The sequence below is a fragment of the Schistocerca americana genome, chromosome 11 (assembly GCF_021461395.2).
Source record: "Schistocerca americana isolate TAMUIC-IGC-003095 chromosome 11, iqSchAmer2.1, whole genome shotgun sequence".
NCBI classification, from domain to species: domain Eukaryota; kingdom Metazoa; phylum Arthropoda; class Insecta; order Orthoptera; family Acrididae; genus Schistocerca; species Schistocerca americana.
This window is the reverse complement of record NC_060129.1, coordinates 75,708,025-75,723,127: the sequence shown is the minus strand read 5'-3', so window position 1 is coordinate 75,723,127 and position 15,103 is coordinate 75,708,025. Positions and strand designations below refer to the sequence as shown.

The 15,103-nt window shown below is 37.7% G+C and overlaps 2 protein-coding genes across 6 annotated transcripts in view; one reads left to right on the top strand and one right to left on the bottom strand.

The window, feature by feature from the left end:
- LOC124553819 (ubiquitin-conjugating enzyme E2 J2) overlaps positions 1-9,327 on the bottom strand; it is a 69,878-nt gene extending 60,551 nt beyond the window's left edge. Inside the window, exons 1-2 of one of the 5 annotated variants that reach the window (XM_047127804.1) lie at positions 9,192-9,327; positions 4,482-4,671 (exon numbers count right to left, since the gene is read on the bottom strand). In XM_047127804.1, coding sequence (XP_046983760.1) covers positions 4,482-4,603 — 122 coding nt within the window. In that variant the 5' untranslated portion in view covers positions 4,604-4,671; positions 9,192-9,327. The other 4 variants (XM_047127802.1, XM_047127803.1, XM_047127807.1 and 1 more) reach the window with 4 other exon arrangements.
- LOC124553818 (serine/threonine-protein kinase Pink1, mitochondrial) overlaps positions 9,321-15,103 on the top strand; it is a 120,844-nt gene continuing 115,061 nt past the window's right edge. The window contains exon 1 of the mRNA XM_047127801.1: positions 9,321-9,956. Within this exon, the coding sequence (XP_046983757.1) occupies positions 9,426-9,956 (531 nt within the window). The 5' untranslated portion in view covers positions 9,321-9,425. The remainder of the gene's footprint in view (positions 9,957-15,103) is intronic.

Sequence of the window (15,103 nt, the reverse complement as noted above, 5' to 3'; positions counted from 1 at the left end):
AAATGTTTGACGAGTTGATGCGATCGAATTCCAAGTCGAACATCGATCTTACAGTCCAGCACAATAACATTTTTAAATATAGAATCACCTAATTTTCAAAATCTGTTTTTCTCATCTTCTTTATTCGTTGCACTTTTTGTGTTTGCCCTTATTATAGGAAACTGTTTGCAAAGAGGATATGAGATGAACAACAACAAAAGCAAAATGAAGATAATGGAATGTAGTCGAATTAAATCAGGTGATTCCCAGGGAATTAGATTAGGAAATGAGAAACTTGAAGTAGTAAAGGAGTTTTACTATATGTGGAGCAAAATAACTGATAATGGTCAAAGTAGAGAGGATACAAAATGTAGACTGGCAATGGCAAGGAAAGTGTTTCTGATGAAGAGAAATTTGTTAACATCGAGTATAGATTTAAGTGTCAGGAAGTCTTTTCTGAAAGTATTTGTATGGAGTGTAGAGATGTAGGGAAGTGGAACACGATGATAAATAGTTTAGGGAAGAAGAGAATAGAAGCTTTCGAAATGTGGTACTACAGAAGAATCCTGAAGATTACATGGGTAGATCACATAACTAATGAGGACGTTCTAAACAGAATTGGGGAGAAGAGGAATTTGTGGCACAACCTGACTAAAAGAAGGGATCAATAGGTAGGACACGTTCTGTGGCATCAAGGAATCACCAATTTTGTACTGGAGGGAAGCGTGGAGGGTACAGATTGTAGAGTGACACCAAGAGATGAATACACCAAGCAGATTCAGAGAGATGTAGTTTGCAGTAGTTACTCAGAAATGAAGAAGCTTGCTTAGTACAGAGTAGCATGGAGAATGGCATCAAACCAGTCTCTGGATTGCAGACAACAACAACAACAACAACAACACGATTGCTCTGGGCCAGTCTTTATTTTTTCTTTCCAAGATATTTTTTATGGAGCTGTTATGTCTAACTCAGCGCCCATTTAATTTAGTTTTTCTCCTTTGTTTCAGTTAATCAATGTCCTTTTCTCTTTAATTTCTTTTAGTAGTTGTTCATTAGATTTTCTTTCAGCCCACACTTTTTTTTGCGGCTCTACTACATAACCACATCTCTACCACTCCTCAATTTTTTTGTTTCCACAAGGTTCACCTTTCAGAACCTAAGCCTAAAACACTCCAAATAAATGTCAATTCTCGTTTCTATATTAAGAAGCTCGTTTGTTAATAAATTAATCTTATTTCTGAAAGGATTCAGTCATTGCAATTCTTCTTTAATAATTTTCGTGTGTGTTGCCAGATCCTGTCAACATTCTGCCACGATATTTCAGCCAGAGAAATCCACCAATCTTCAGGTGAGCGGACAACTACTGAAGAGCTGAAGTGCAATCACAGTATTTATGCGAAGTATTACGCAAGCGAAATGTACCAGTGTGTTTCAGCGCTTGCATCAGGTGATGTGTGCTGCTCTCAGTGGTGGAAGTGAGATATGATCTACTTATCTGAGTATCGAATGAGCCCATTGATTCGCTGTGACTGAATAATTTTATACACCTGTCTCCAGTTTTTATCCAGTTGAAAGTTGTTGCCACAATTTATAAGGCTATCCTGCACGCGTCATCATCTGATGGATGCACCGAAAGATGTCAGCACATTTTGCGTGCACAAGATTCAGCATAAATACCGTGAATGCACCTGGTCTCTTCAGTAGTTGTCTACTCACCTGAAGAAGTGAAGATGGCCAGATGCCACTGGGTCAAAATGTCACAGCAGAATGTCACGGGGTTGCGGCTGATTATAATTACTAATAGTATGCCAAGAAAATTTCAGAAGTTACACTGCAATTCTTATTTTAGTATCTCTTATACACTGAAGAGCCAAAGAAACTGGTACACCTGCCAAAAATATCAAAAGGGGCCCCTGCAAGCACGCAGAAGTGCCACAACACAATGTGGCATGGACATGACCACTGACTGTAGTAGTGCTGGAGGAAATTGACACCATGAATCCTGCAGAACTGTTCATAAAACCATAAGATTATGAGGAGGTACAGATCTCTTCTGAATAGCATGTGGCAAGGCATGCCAGATATGCTCAATACTGTTCATGTATGGAGAGTTTGGAGGCCAGCAGAAGTGCTCAAACTCACAAGAGTGTTCCTGGACCCACTCCATAGCAATTCTGGACATGTGGAGTGTTGCACTGTCCTGCTGGAACTGTCCAAATCCATCAGAATGCACAATGTACATGAATGGATGTAGGTGATCAGACAGGATACCTATCTATGTGTCACCTGTCAGTCATATCTAAACTTACCAGGAGTGTCACATCACTCCAACTGCACAAGCCCCACACCATTACAGAGCCTGCACCAGCTTGAACAGTCCCCTGCTGGCGTGCTGGGTCCAAGGATTCACGAGGTTATCTCCATAAGATGAGCTCCAAAAGCCCGTATCAATGATGTCCGTTAAATGGTTTGCATGCTGACACTTGTTGATGGCCCAGCGTTGAAATCTGGCGCAATTTGCAGACCTGTTGCACTTCTGTAATGGTCAATGATTCTCATTCAGTCTTTGTCGGTCCCGTTCTTGCAGGATCTTTTTTGAGCCACAGCAATGTCTTAGGTTTGATGTTTTAGACACTTCTGTTACAGTTTATCAGTACACTCACTTGACTGTTCTCAGTATGCTTGTTACTTGTTTGTACTCTGCCTCATTATGCACACGGGTCAGCTTATCAGAGGGACACTTATTGACCATTAATTTTCGACAGGAAATGCTGTCTGAAATATTGTTGCATGTTAAACAAACAAAATGTTGACACACTAAAAAATCTTACATGAAAGTGTAATGTGCAGTGGTACTTTTAGTTTATATTACATCTGTATCATCTGGTAAGATAAAGTTACCGTGAATGAAAGCTTAATATCTGTACATACCTTATTACAGTACAGTGACAGGCAACTAATTTGCACTCAACTGTTAAAATTAAAAAAAATTAGAAGTAAGGTATAAAGATTAAGGTTTAACATCCCATCATTGTAAAAAATGTTCTGTTCTTACACAGGACAAAGAAAGACTGCAATATTCTTTTGCTTTGCTTACCACACGACAACCTCGATTTTGTCACGATGTTCTGCCATTTCCTAACCCATAAAATGTCTAATGGAGTAGATGTAGAGCTTTGCTCAATGTACTGAAGGGCTTCATGAAATGCATTTATATCATCTGCATGTGATACTTAAGCCACAAGCCCATTGTCTTATTTGTCACCATACTCTTTCTTGTTCTTTTCAGTTGTTCAAGTTACAGCATCAACAATTTGGTCGTCAGTTAATATCAGCTGTACCAATATACACAAGTCATTGGGCTCAATGTCCGGTTGTAAACACAGCGTCACATGTTTATTTTTATATGGTGCCATAATTTAGTTTTACACACTTTAACATGTAAGAAGAACATCACTAATTTTTAAAACAAATGCATGCTCAACAACACTTATCAACAGAATCAGAAACAAGTTATTTCATACTAAAAGTGATCGAACTATCACACCCAGCAGTTGTCAACTGCCTATTGATCCAAATCTCAGATGACAAGTTATCGACAAGTCCAATCCTGACTGCAGCAGAGGCCAGTATATAAACAAACACCTGAACTCTGGCCACTCATCCTGGGACACCCTCTGAACAACAGTATCTCAGAATATGTACTTTCTGAATTCAACAACATTTTCAAAACTTTATTATTCGCTATGTATTTTTCCAATTACTGAATGTAATGTTTAGTTAGTTTACCTAGAAATATTTGTAGTTTTCCAAACACACACACACACACACACACACACACACACACACACACACACACACACACACACACACCAACTGAAAGGGAAATTTTCAATGACGAAAGAGTTGTTTGTTTCTAAATTGATATAGCTCACTTTAATGCCCTCATCCTCATCTTTTCAACAAAAATAATACTTCACAAAAACTTTATACTTAAATTTGTGTGTTCGTAAAATGCAATTATTTCTAAAATTCAGTGCGACTGTTTTATAGAACTGATCTTCCTGTCTCTAAAAATGCAAATTTGCACTAGAACTTGTTAGTTTGTTAACTATCACAATTATGAAATTTCACTTTTTTAAAAGGTTCTGGTTGGCTTTAGTAACCTTAAAATCTTCCTCATGAATCAGTTCCTATTATTTTTGGCATTTTATAGTTGTATCTGAGTCAGCTAAACAAAACTTATGCCATTATTATTATTATTATTCTGTTCCTTTTAATTTTTCTGTTTTTTATATTATCAACTAACAGGTAATATATTTACATTTTATTAAATAATAATTTTCTTTATTACTCTCGTCTATGAAGAGCATCCGAGTCAGTCCGTGCCAAGTACAGTTAGTAAAGCATGCTTCAGTTGTGAAGAACCTACTATAAAGCCATTAATAATAGGAGCACAGTCCATGAAAAGAGGTTTGGTAAGCTTACAGACTACTGCGTACCACTCTAAGATGTTGGCCGGCAGTGGCTCGGCGACTACGTAGGGCACCGGGTCCTTCTTGAGACGCAGGTAGTCTTGCTTGAGGCGCAAAGTCGCGCTGTTGGTCTTCCGCGGCTGGGACATCGCTACCTGAGACAACTGCTGCAGACCACACACTGTCAGCTGTGAGTCGCGTCAGAAGGCAGGCATTCCTGTACGAGAGAGAGAGAGGAGACACCATGAAGCCGGCATCACGAGGCGTCGATTACAGTGATAAACGAGCTGTATCTGAAATTTTATACGGTATTCGGACGAGTCTTATCGTGCGTATAGTGCATTATTTCAGCAATCTGACTTGTTGACATTTTTGGACTTTCCAGGTGACCGACCGTCATGGTCAGTGGCCGACTGACTCCTACTCCTACTCCCCATTCTCGTTCTCGTCCTGGCAGGTGTACCGGTATGAAATGAGCGTTAAGATACAAATGGTCGATAGGGAACATTTGTTGTGAACAAGGCTTAATTTTTTTCGTTTGGTTGGTATGACATCTGGCAAAGATATTTAGTATACATCAAGTCATGGAACAAACAACACCATATGTTTTCATCGTGTTAACAATAGGGTGAAGTGGGGTAAGTGTAACCATGGGGTTACTATAACCACGGCTTATGGTGCCTTAAAGAAGCTGTATTTTTACCTCTGACCTACCACACGTTAATTTACTCCTATCTTTGTTATATTTAACCATAAGTTATCAAATCTGACAAATTGGTAATTAATTTTTGGACTTTAATTGACGTCTACATTTTCATTCTGCGAGAGAGTGACATGCTCAGAATTAGGTGGTCTGTCTTTTTTGCAGTTTTAAAGACAACTGCACAATTTTGCTTCAAAGACATGAAAGAAAATCAATTTTGCATCGAATTGTTACTGGTGATGAAAAATGGGTTTATTTTAAGAATCCTAAACGGGAAAAATCGTGTTTTAATCTGGGACAACCATCAACATTGACTGCAAAACCAGATCTATCCGGCAAAAAGACAATGCCCTGTGTTTGGTGGGATAAGAAAGGTGTGGTGCATCATGAGCTTCTAAAACCCGGTGAAACTGTGAATACTAATCGCTACAGACAACAAATGATCAATTTGAACTACACATTGATCGAAAAAAGACCAGAATGGGCCATAAGACATGGCAAAGTAATTTTTTTTTTTAAATGACAATGCACCTGCACACAAAGCAAAACTGATTCAGGATACAATCAAAACACTTGGCTGCGAGCTGCTACCCCACCCGCCACATTCACCAGACTTGGCCCCTTCCGACTACCATTTGTTTACATTAATGGGATACGTATTGGCTGAGGAACACTACAGTTCCTACGAAGAAGTCGAAAATTGGGTGTCTGATTGGTTTGCTTCAAAAGATGAACATTTCTATTGGTGTTGTGTCCACAAATTGCCAGAAAGGTGGTCAAAATGTATAGAAAGCAATGGTCAGTACTTTGAATAATATGTTTTTACTTTTCAATTCAAAATTAGTGTTTCATTTAAAAAAACGCTCATTTCATACCGGTACACCTGGTACATTTGGAAGCAGGCCGTTTTGACGGGTTAAAATGTTCCCTTTGCTATCAGAGGTTATCATTTTTGTATTGGTTTTAATTCTTCCCTTTCCTGACAAAAGTCTGCTGGCATTTTGTTTTTAATACGATGTCTCGAAAAACCAAAACACTCGATATTAAAATACAAAACTGATCATTAGTTAATAAGACACACAGAAATGATCTTTATTAAGTTACAATATTTTTCTCTGTTTAGTATGGCTTTAGCAGCTTCTTTCAGAGTTAGCACTAGACACACAAAATTATGGTTAAGTCAGAAGAGAATAAAATAAGGGTGGGCAAGTGGTAAATTAAATACTGATCATAGGGTTTAAGTTCAATTTATGCAGTTGAAACAGCATTACACTAAATGGTTATAAATAAAATATAAACAGCGATAAAAAAATTTGCATTTGAGGGGGGGCGGGGGGGGGGGCGGGATGGTTGCTGAAGCGTATAAGCAACAGTGTGACTCAGTTATGGGTATACAAGCACCAATGTGTAGGCAAGGGATTACTGTGTCATTTGTGTCTTACTGACCCGCATGTGGTACATGTGGAAATGTGAACCACAGTTGCAATTCAACACGAGACGCCCATCAATCTGGGAGGCCACCCTCACCCACTACACTGACCTAAGAGGAAGACACTCTAGCACCCACCGTATAGTCCCGATCTCTCTCAGTATGATTATCATGTCTTGGATTTCATAAAAAAGACCTGAACAATTCTTAAGTGGTGATGATGCACAGCTGGCAGTTACGGACTTCTGCACACAGCAGGACATAAGTGTTTTACCATATGGGTATCTTCACCACAGTGAGTTGGTGAAGTGACTGCATCACTGCTAACAGGGATTTTGCTGTATTGCCATATCTATGCTGAGCTGTACAGTGTTCGAATGGAAACTTTTTGATTACCTCTCTCATAATTTTAGCGACAGTATAAAGTCAGTTTGGTTTTGGTTCAAATTTATGTTCTGAGCTACAGAAAGGTAATGGGGGTATAGGGGAGACAATGTTTGAGTTAAGTGGGGAAGAGGCAAAGTGATTATTGGGAGACTTTTGTTTTCACCTCGGGGAAGATGAGTTCAAGTTTGAAGGAATGTAGGAACACATGACACTACTCATTTTAAAGGCTTCTTGGGTTACAGATTGAAGAGAGCAATAGTATGTTTATATCATCTGTTGATGTAGAGAAATCTTTTGGCAATGTTTACTGGGCAGCATTTTCCTGCTTGGTGTAAGAATATGCTTAAAACTGTTCCAAGATGTGATACTACGAATAGGTATTGATAAAAGAAACTTAAGTAATTTCTCCACTTTTTGCACAAAACTAGTGAGACAATCTACAGAGAAGGACTGCTATATTAACTCAAGAAAGTGTTCCAGCTGCAACGAAGATCACTGGACTTCCAAGATACTTTCTAACCTCTAAGGTAAGGCATCCCAGTAGTTTGCAGAATTTCTTCAGAAAAGAAAACAGCTGAGTGGTAAAGCAAGAAAATCCAAAATAAGTTGGTTGTGCTCTTACTATAATATGGTTGTGCTCTGACTATAATACTCTGCTTGACAAATTCTTCAAATGGTGTGACTTAAATGGTAAATTAGACAAGAACTTTATGATTAATAACATTTCGGTATTATTCTTAAACTATTGTTAAAGAATTTGAACAAGGGCTATAAAACTAATAGTTCCTATTTGACATGGCTCTTTAATCACGAATCATATGCCAGTAACACTTTAACAAGAACGACGGTTTCTGCTTGATGTCAAAAGCGTTAACACACACACACACACACACACACACACACACACACACACACACACACACACAACCATATTTTTTTCCCTTTCTTTTCAATATTGCTGTTACTGCAAAACATACAAGGAAAACAGTTTGCCAGTCATGCCGAGTAGTTTGGCAATGACCTACCACAAGATTTTAAATGGTACACAAACACGCTCCTACATATGTCAAGTCATTTATGTCAATCTTTGAGAGTGATAAGTACATCCAGCTTCCGCTACGCGTACTATTATTTTTTTACGTTAAGCCATTGTATGTGACAGGGCACACGCAGGCGTGGCCACGCAGTTTCGCCACGAAATTGGTGTTAATGTCTTGTCGCCGCTATCTTCGTTATGTAGTTCACACGGGGTACTGAAAAAGAACAGTAATGTAATTCAAGGTCAAATCCACGCCGAATAATGCCAGTAATTGCTAGGTGTACGTCATCTTACTAAAATAACTGTCTTAGTTCGAAACAGACTACCAAAAATACAATCAGAGTCATAGAACACGATTATATGAGCAGCGTCTATTGCAGGCGACAGCAAGCTCTGTAATCGGCCCAAAATATGGAGTCAACACCTCGGAGAGGAAACAGATAACCCATTCCAAAATCTGAAGTGAAGTAATTAGTTGCTTGGAATTTCAAACAATGACGATTATTCCAATATCAACGTGATTAGCATTATTTGCAAAAACGGTAAAAGGTTTCGATAGAAAATACTGTAAATCATGAACTAATAACCCGTGAATCAATCACCATATTCAAAAGGACACTACTGTATGGTGCGTGGCATTCAATGAAATGCGGAGCTGACATGGGAAAGGATGATATGGGGAATGCAAAAACCATCTTTTGTATGGAACCAATGACGTAAGACGGGAGGAAGAACATTTCCACAAAGCATACGTACCAACAGCACAGGGAAGTTCTTAGAGTTTTACGAAAAATATCTCCGTTATATCGAAAGGATTCCTTCTCGTCATTACCACTGGAGAAACTTCCGCACGTTAAAGTTCCGATTGTCTTTCAACATCAATCACTCCACTACGCTGTAACTAAACTGTAAACATAAAGAGGTCTCACTCACTCTTCGTGGACTTCCCCGCAGCGTTTGCTCTATTTACTGGAAACATCTGAACTGCCCGCACAACGTGTCAAAGTACAATCAAACCACTTTGATAAATTCGACTGGACAATCTAACCATTACAAAACTTTTCATTTAACATGCCGGAAGAGGGAAAGTAGATCAACAACTGTCAAATTTTGAGTCAATATTTCTAATTCAATACAATTTCATGTTCCGCTAGATTAATTTTCAGATATTCGACGCACCTGGAGACGATATCGCTTATTGTAAAATAAACAAATTTTGTTTTTGTAGAGAGGAATTCATTTTACTAGAGCTAGAACGTAATATCCGGAACAAACGCCAAAGCGATGCTAGATTGTGATTGGTTGCTTTAACAGTTGAAGCGTTGAAAGTAATATGGCCGACGTTCTATTGGAGAACGACGTAGTTAGATTTTTCGCGATGTAATTTGTTTGTCGACGTATTATTTGATATCGATGATTCTCGACGTTAAGCTCCTGAAATTCAGGAAGTTCCTCTCTGCTACTTTATTTGCGCCGTCGGGGGCTGCGCGCTCGGCGGCGCACGACTACGAAATGTCGATCAGGGCAGCCGCAGCTAGGCTGCTCCATAATGGTCGGCTACTGCTGCGCAGCGCCAGACCGAATCAAAACAATCGACAGACCGACGTCGTAGACGGTTTCGGCCTCAATATTTTGCCCAAGCGAGGGTCAGCAGCCGAAAAGGCCGTAGGATCAAGCAGTCCCGCCCCCACTGGAGGTAGGGGTGCGTCTGTGGTGAGGAATGTTGCTTATAAATTTCACCAGCACGCAAGACGCTTATTTGTTGACAACGTACTTCGGCGAGTGACAAATTCCCAGTCAGCAGAACTCCGTGAGAGAGCTACGAAGAGATTACTGTATGGAGATTCAGCCCCCTTCTTCGCGCTGGTGGGCGTCAGTCTAGCATCGGGAACAGGGATTCTAACAAAGGATGATGAGCTGGAAGGCGTATGCTGGGAGATTCGAGTAAGTATGAAATCGTAATGCGAAGTTATAATGAAGAAACACTACTCAGTTTTTGTGTATTGATACTTAATGTGCCCCTACTTTTTTAAAGGGTTGACGTCATTGACAGTGCTGTTATGTTCAGCAACAATGAGGTCATACTCATATTTTTTTCTTGTTTACGTCAGATTCTAGAGATTTAATTCTTTTTGTATAATAATTTAAATAGTTGCAGTGATGCTTATACCAGTACAACTTTTTGAAAGCATTCGTTTCTATGTAGGCTATTTTAATGTAGAAACTAATTAACTTCCGTTTGAAGTACAGATAATAATTTGCAGTGATTCGATTGTTTGTAATTGTGTGAAGCTTTTTAAAAATGAAAGCAAATGAAAGTGTCAGTAAAAAGGAACACTTCAGTACTGTAGTCTAGTATATGTATGGTGCCTTACTACATGCTAATAGAGGTCTAGTCAAGCGTTGTCCCATGTCATGAATAAGTATAGGACCTAACAGAGAAGTGAAAGGATCTTGCTGCCTGGGGGAGGAATCCATTGTTTCAGTCAGATGGCTCTGCACATCTAGTTTCAAATGTCAGTCTATGATCAGTAATTGTTGTACAGAGAAGTGGGGTAACTGGAACACCTGGTTATTAGAACCAGGTTCTGCAAACAGTAACTAAACAAAGTTGAGTATAATGTAAAATTGTTATGGAAAGTCTTTGCAGCAGTCAGTTATGCCTCAGTCAGTGCCATAGTTTTATATTCGACACATGACAGGAAGATAAGATATCTTTGCCCTCTTGTACATTAATTTTTGTGCCTAAAATTTTAGGGATTAAATTTGAAGTACCGTATGGCTGGAAAGTAGATGGAATATTTAGTGTGTCTGTTGGCTATACTAAGGGAAACCAATGTGGAAGTCAATACACTAGATATAAAGGAGGCAGTAAATGAAGGTTAGGTGGAAGTAATGATATTGCAACAAGAATTTGACAGGGCTATGAAAGAACTAAGTTGAAAAAGTCACCTCAAGTAGATCATATTCCCTCAAAATTATGAAGATCCTTGGGAGCGAAAATCATTACAAAAATATATTACCTTTTATGCAAGATATATCAGACAGGCAAAATACTCTCAGACGTAAAAAAAGTATGTAATAATTCCCATTACTAAGAAGCCAGGAGCTGAGAAATGTGAATATTACCAAGATATCAGTTTAATAAGCTATTTCTAAAAAATACTGACAGGAATTATGTAGGATCTAAGAGAATGGAATAAAACTGTTAAGTCAAATTCAGGGAAGATGAGTTCGGGTAGCTACTGGGAAGAGGTAGGTACATGTTAGGCCATAGTGACCTTATGATTTATTTTAGCTGACTGAAGAAACCCAAACCTACATATGTAGCATTTCTAGATTCATGTGCAGTGTTGACTGTTACAGTTCAAAATTCTGGAGTTAGCAGGGATAAAATACTGTGTGTATGTATGTGAGAACAAAATGTTGCCTACAACCTGTACAGAAACCAGACTGCAGTTTTAATAATCAAAGGGCATGATATGGAAACAGTAGTTGAGAAGGAAGTGAGACAGGGCTGTACATTGAACAAACAGTATGGGAAGTCTGAAGAAATTTGGGAAAGGAATTAAAGTTAGGGAGTAGAAGTAAATAATTATACCTCGCCGTTGACACTGTAATTTGTCAGCTACCAAATGGCTTTAAAATGCAGTTGAACAGAATGTATATTGTCTTGAAAAAGAGGGTGTAAGATGAAGATCAATAAGAGTAAAACAAGGTTAACTGAATGTAATCTAATTAAATCAGATGCTGAAGGAATTAGATTGGGGTCTTTCCACATCAGAGACCAGAGGTCCCCACATCAGAGACCAGAGGTCTCCACATCAGAGACCAGAGGTCTCCACTCAGCCATCTCCACATTTAATGAAATTTGATGTGAAGGTTCTACATGGTCTTTGATGGTTATATACCAAACTTTGGATCAGTATCTTCAGTGGTTGAATTTTTAGGGGCTTCTAAAGAGAGGCTATTCATCTTCACATCACAGGTGATGGTGAAAATGTGATAAGTTTTCTGGGCTTTTTTTAAAAGTTCTAAGTAACATTTGGTCTCTTTTTTTTATAAAAAAAAAAAAAAAAAAAAAAAAAAAAAAAAAAAAAAAAAGCTGTATTGTTTAATTTCTGGATCTTGCATTTTGTTAAGTAAGAATACATTTAAAAAGTTGTAATTTTAGCACTTCGAGAACATTGAAAAGTGAAATGTTTTAGTCATTAAGTCCCATATTTTTTATATTTGAGTTTGTGAAGCAGTTTCAAACATTAATTTAACACATGCCATAAATACAAGTATAATACGTAAGCAAAACAAAAATACTAAATAATCAGTTCCATTTTTGGTTAAACAGCTCTACAATTTTGTATCGTCTTCCTGATGACGTTGGTGGTGCTTCTAAAGTCTTGAAAATACGTTGCTCAGGAATCCAGCAAGTGTCTTCAGCAGTTGGCCAGTGGGAGGAATGAGCAGAACTGCGTTGTTGCATAAAGCTGAAGAGAACATCTTGTTGTTCATGTGAAATTTCACACACATTTCCAGCTCACCAAAAATTGTCATACGTACATGCAACACACAATACTGGTTGTAAACTTGCTATTGAGATTGCTGGAATTTCTTCATCTGCTTCAAAGGCATTAACTGTGAATGCTGTAGCATCCTTCCCAGATAGCACAGTAAGCCAGTTTCAAACTTGTTTCCAGATGTAAAGTTCAAGTATATAAGCTTGATCAAAGCTGGAATATTCAAGCCTGTTCGTTGGATTCAAGCTTGAAACAAACATCAAAGTTGGCAGAGTTCAAGCTATATTTCAAGCTTGACTTATGAAGTTTGGCTCCAGCTGTATCTACACACGTGGAATACAGCCTGGTATTTACAGCTTGTTTTAAGCTATATAATTATTAATCTGAATTTATTGAACCTAGTTAATTAAATAAATATCAGAATGGAAATGGTGTGAAAAAAATTATCAAGACATGTATGTTTAAAAAATTTTATTTTCAAAGTGTTTAAAATTGTTTTATTTTAAAATTTAATTATTCTGAAGCCCCTCCGGCCCCAGCACACAGACCAGAGCAGGATCAAATATCGCTGACTTCTGCTGGTATAATGATCCTGTAACAGGTAAAAGAAAATGTTAGCCATACCTAAACATAAAAAATGCAAAAAGTTGAAACTGATCAATCTAAATATAATTTATGCCCCAGATTAGCAAAATAACTTCAAACTCACTGATGTAGTAAGAATCATTAACTAGTATAAAAGTCACTGAGTAAGCAGCTGCTTCTGGTGACTTCATTCCAAAGGGTTTTTAAAGTAATTTGAAACAACTTTTTGTTTGAAATTTTGAAAGTAAAGATGACATTTGGGTAATTTTGTGATGACTTCATGAAGAAGCCACACATCACTATTTCTAACAGTTTCAGGGCCATTTAATCTGAATTATAAAGAAACAATTACTTGAAATCATGTACACCTCGTACTGTAAGCTTATAAGGAAACTACCGTTTGGAAAAATGTAGACGGTTTATTCTATCCACAATTATATTTTGGTGAGTAAAACTGAATCAAAATGAAATAAAAGATGAAATCGAAATGAATTTAAGAAATTACCAGTTCAGTGGAACTGAAATGTAAAAAACAAAAAATGTTCTCCTTGTCATATTTTAATATTGCCTTCATTTCAGCCACATTACAAATAACAATAAAAGTAAGAAGTACCAGTAGGACTTGCAGTATTATTTCACCTAGGGAACAACAAAATTAAGAGCAATTGAAGACCAGTCAAAGCTACGTAAATAAAAAATACTGACACCTATGTAGTGACTGGTTCTTGATGCACTTTTCCCGTTCACCATGTCATTACTATTTGTATTAGCAAAGAAATGTTTCACACTTCACGATTATTCATTCATGGTGTGACACACGCGAGTATTTACAAGTAAACAAATGTAATAGGGCGATATATATAAAAAGGCGAGATTTTAAGAAGGTAAAATAACATTAAGTTTTAATTTATTAGTGCCACGTACTAGAGAGCTAGTTTAAGATGACCTCTTTTTGCTGAACAACTTGTAATATGTTTTCTTAGCTGGTAATCCGTTTCACTTTCATCCAGGTTCAATTTTTCTACGTAAAAGAATATGATATTTCTTTACGTACGTAATAATATTTAACATTTTTAATATGAGAAAAAATGCACCAGCGTACCTGTAACACACTATATATCTCCTTCAGACCCGGTGTAGCAGTTAAGGCAGGGGGCGCCACACACTTTCCGAACTATTTTCCAGTATAAAACAAACTTCACAACAGTCAATAATCATTAATGCACGTCACAAAAATAAAATGGCTGTAAACCTAGCAGATTCAGTGCAACTGCAAGGCTTATAAACGCTTGTGGCGCTTCCCGTGGACGTCTATGGAAGCTATGCTGCGCGCGCATCTGCTGTACAGCCTCCCAGAGAAATTACAGTTTATTTCAAGCTTGGGAAAATTATTTTAATTCAAGCTAAATTTTTACAGCTTGATGTAAACTTTGTAACACGTTGATTTTTCAATCTTGAATTTTCAACTGAACGTAAACTCGATATCCACCTTGAAATAAGCTGTGTAACAGGTTGATTTTTCAATCTTGAATTTTCAACTGAACCTAAACTCAATATCCACCTTGAAATAAGCTTGAGTGCTAGCTGGGTTGGAAACTCTGCTTACTCTGAGCTGATTACAATTAATTGCTTAAATTGGCGATATTATCTTGTTACAGATAGTGTATGTCCCATTGCAAACCATGTTTCTTAACTGGTGGTTTACTTTTTTTCCAGGCTTTATGCCTGGGATACTGTCATCACAGAATTTGAACAGATCATATGGAGTCAATATTTGGTTATATGGGCCTCTGCAGACTAGCACAGGCTGCTAATCGTTTTGCTGTTCCCCAAATATCATCACAAGGCAGTTTACTGTGGCTTGTTCCAAAAGAATTCCATTCGGCCGAGATGCCAAAAACCTTTTTGTGCAGACATCAGTTGATGAAATTTGTGAAATTCTTATTTATAGCAGCAGAACCATCATTAAAATAATAAATAGTCTTAATGTTT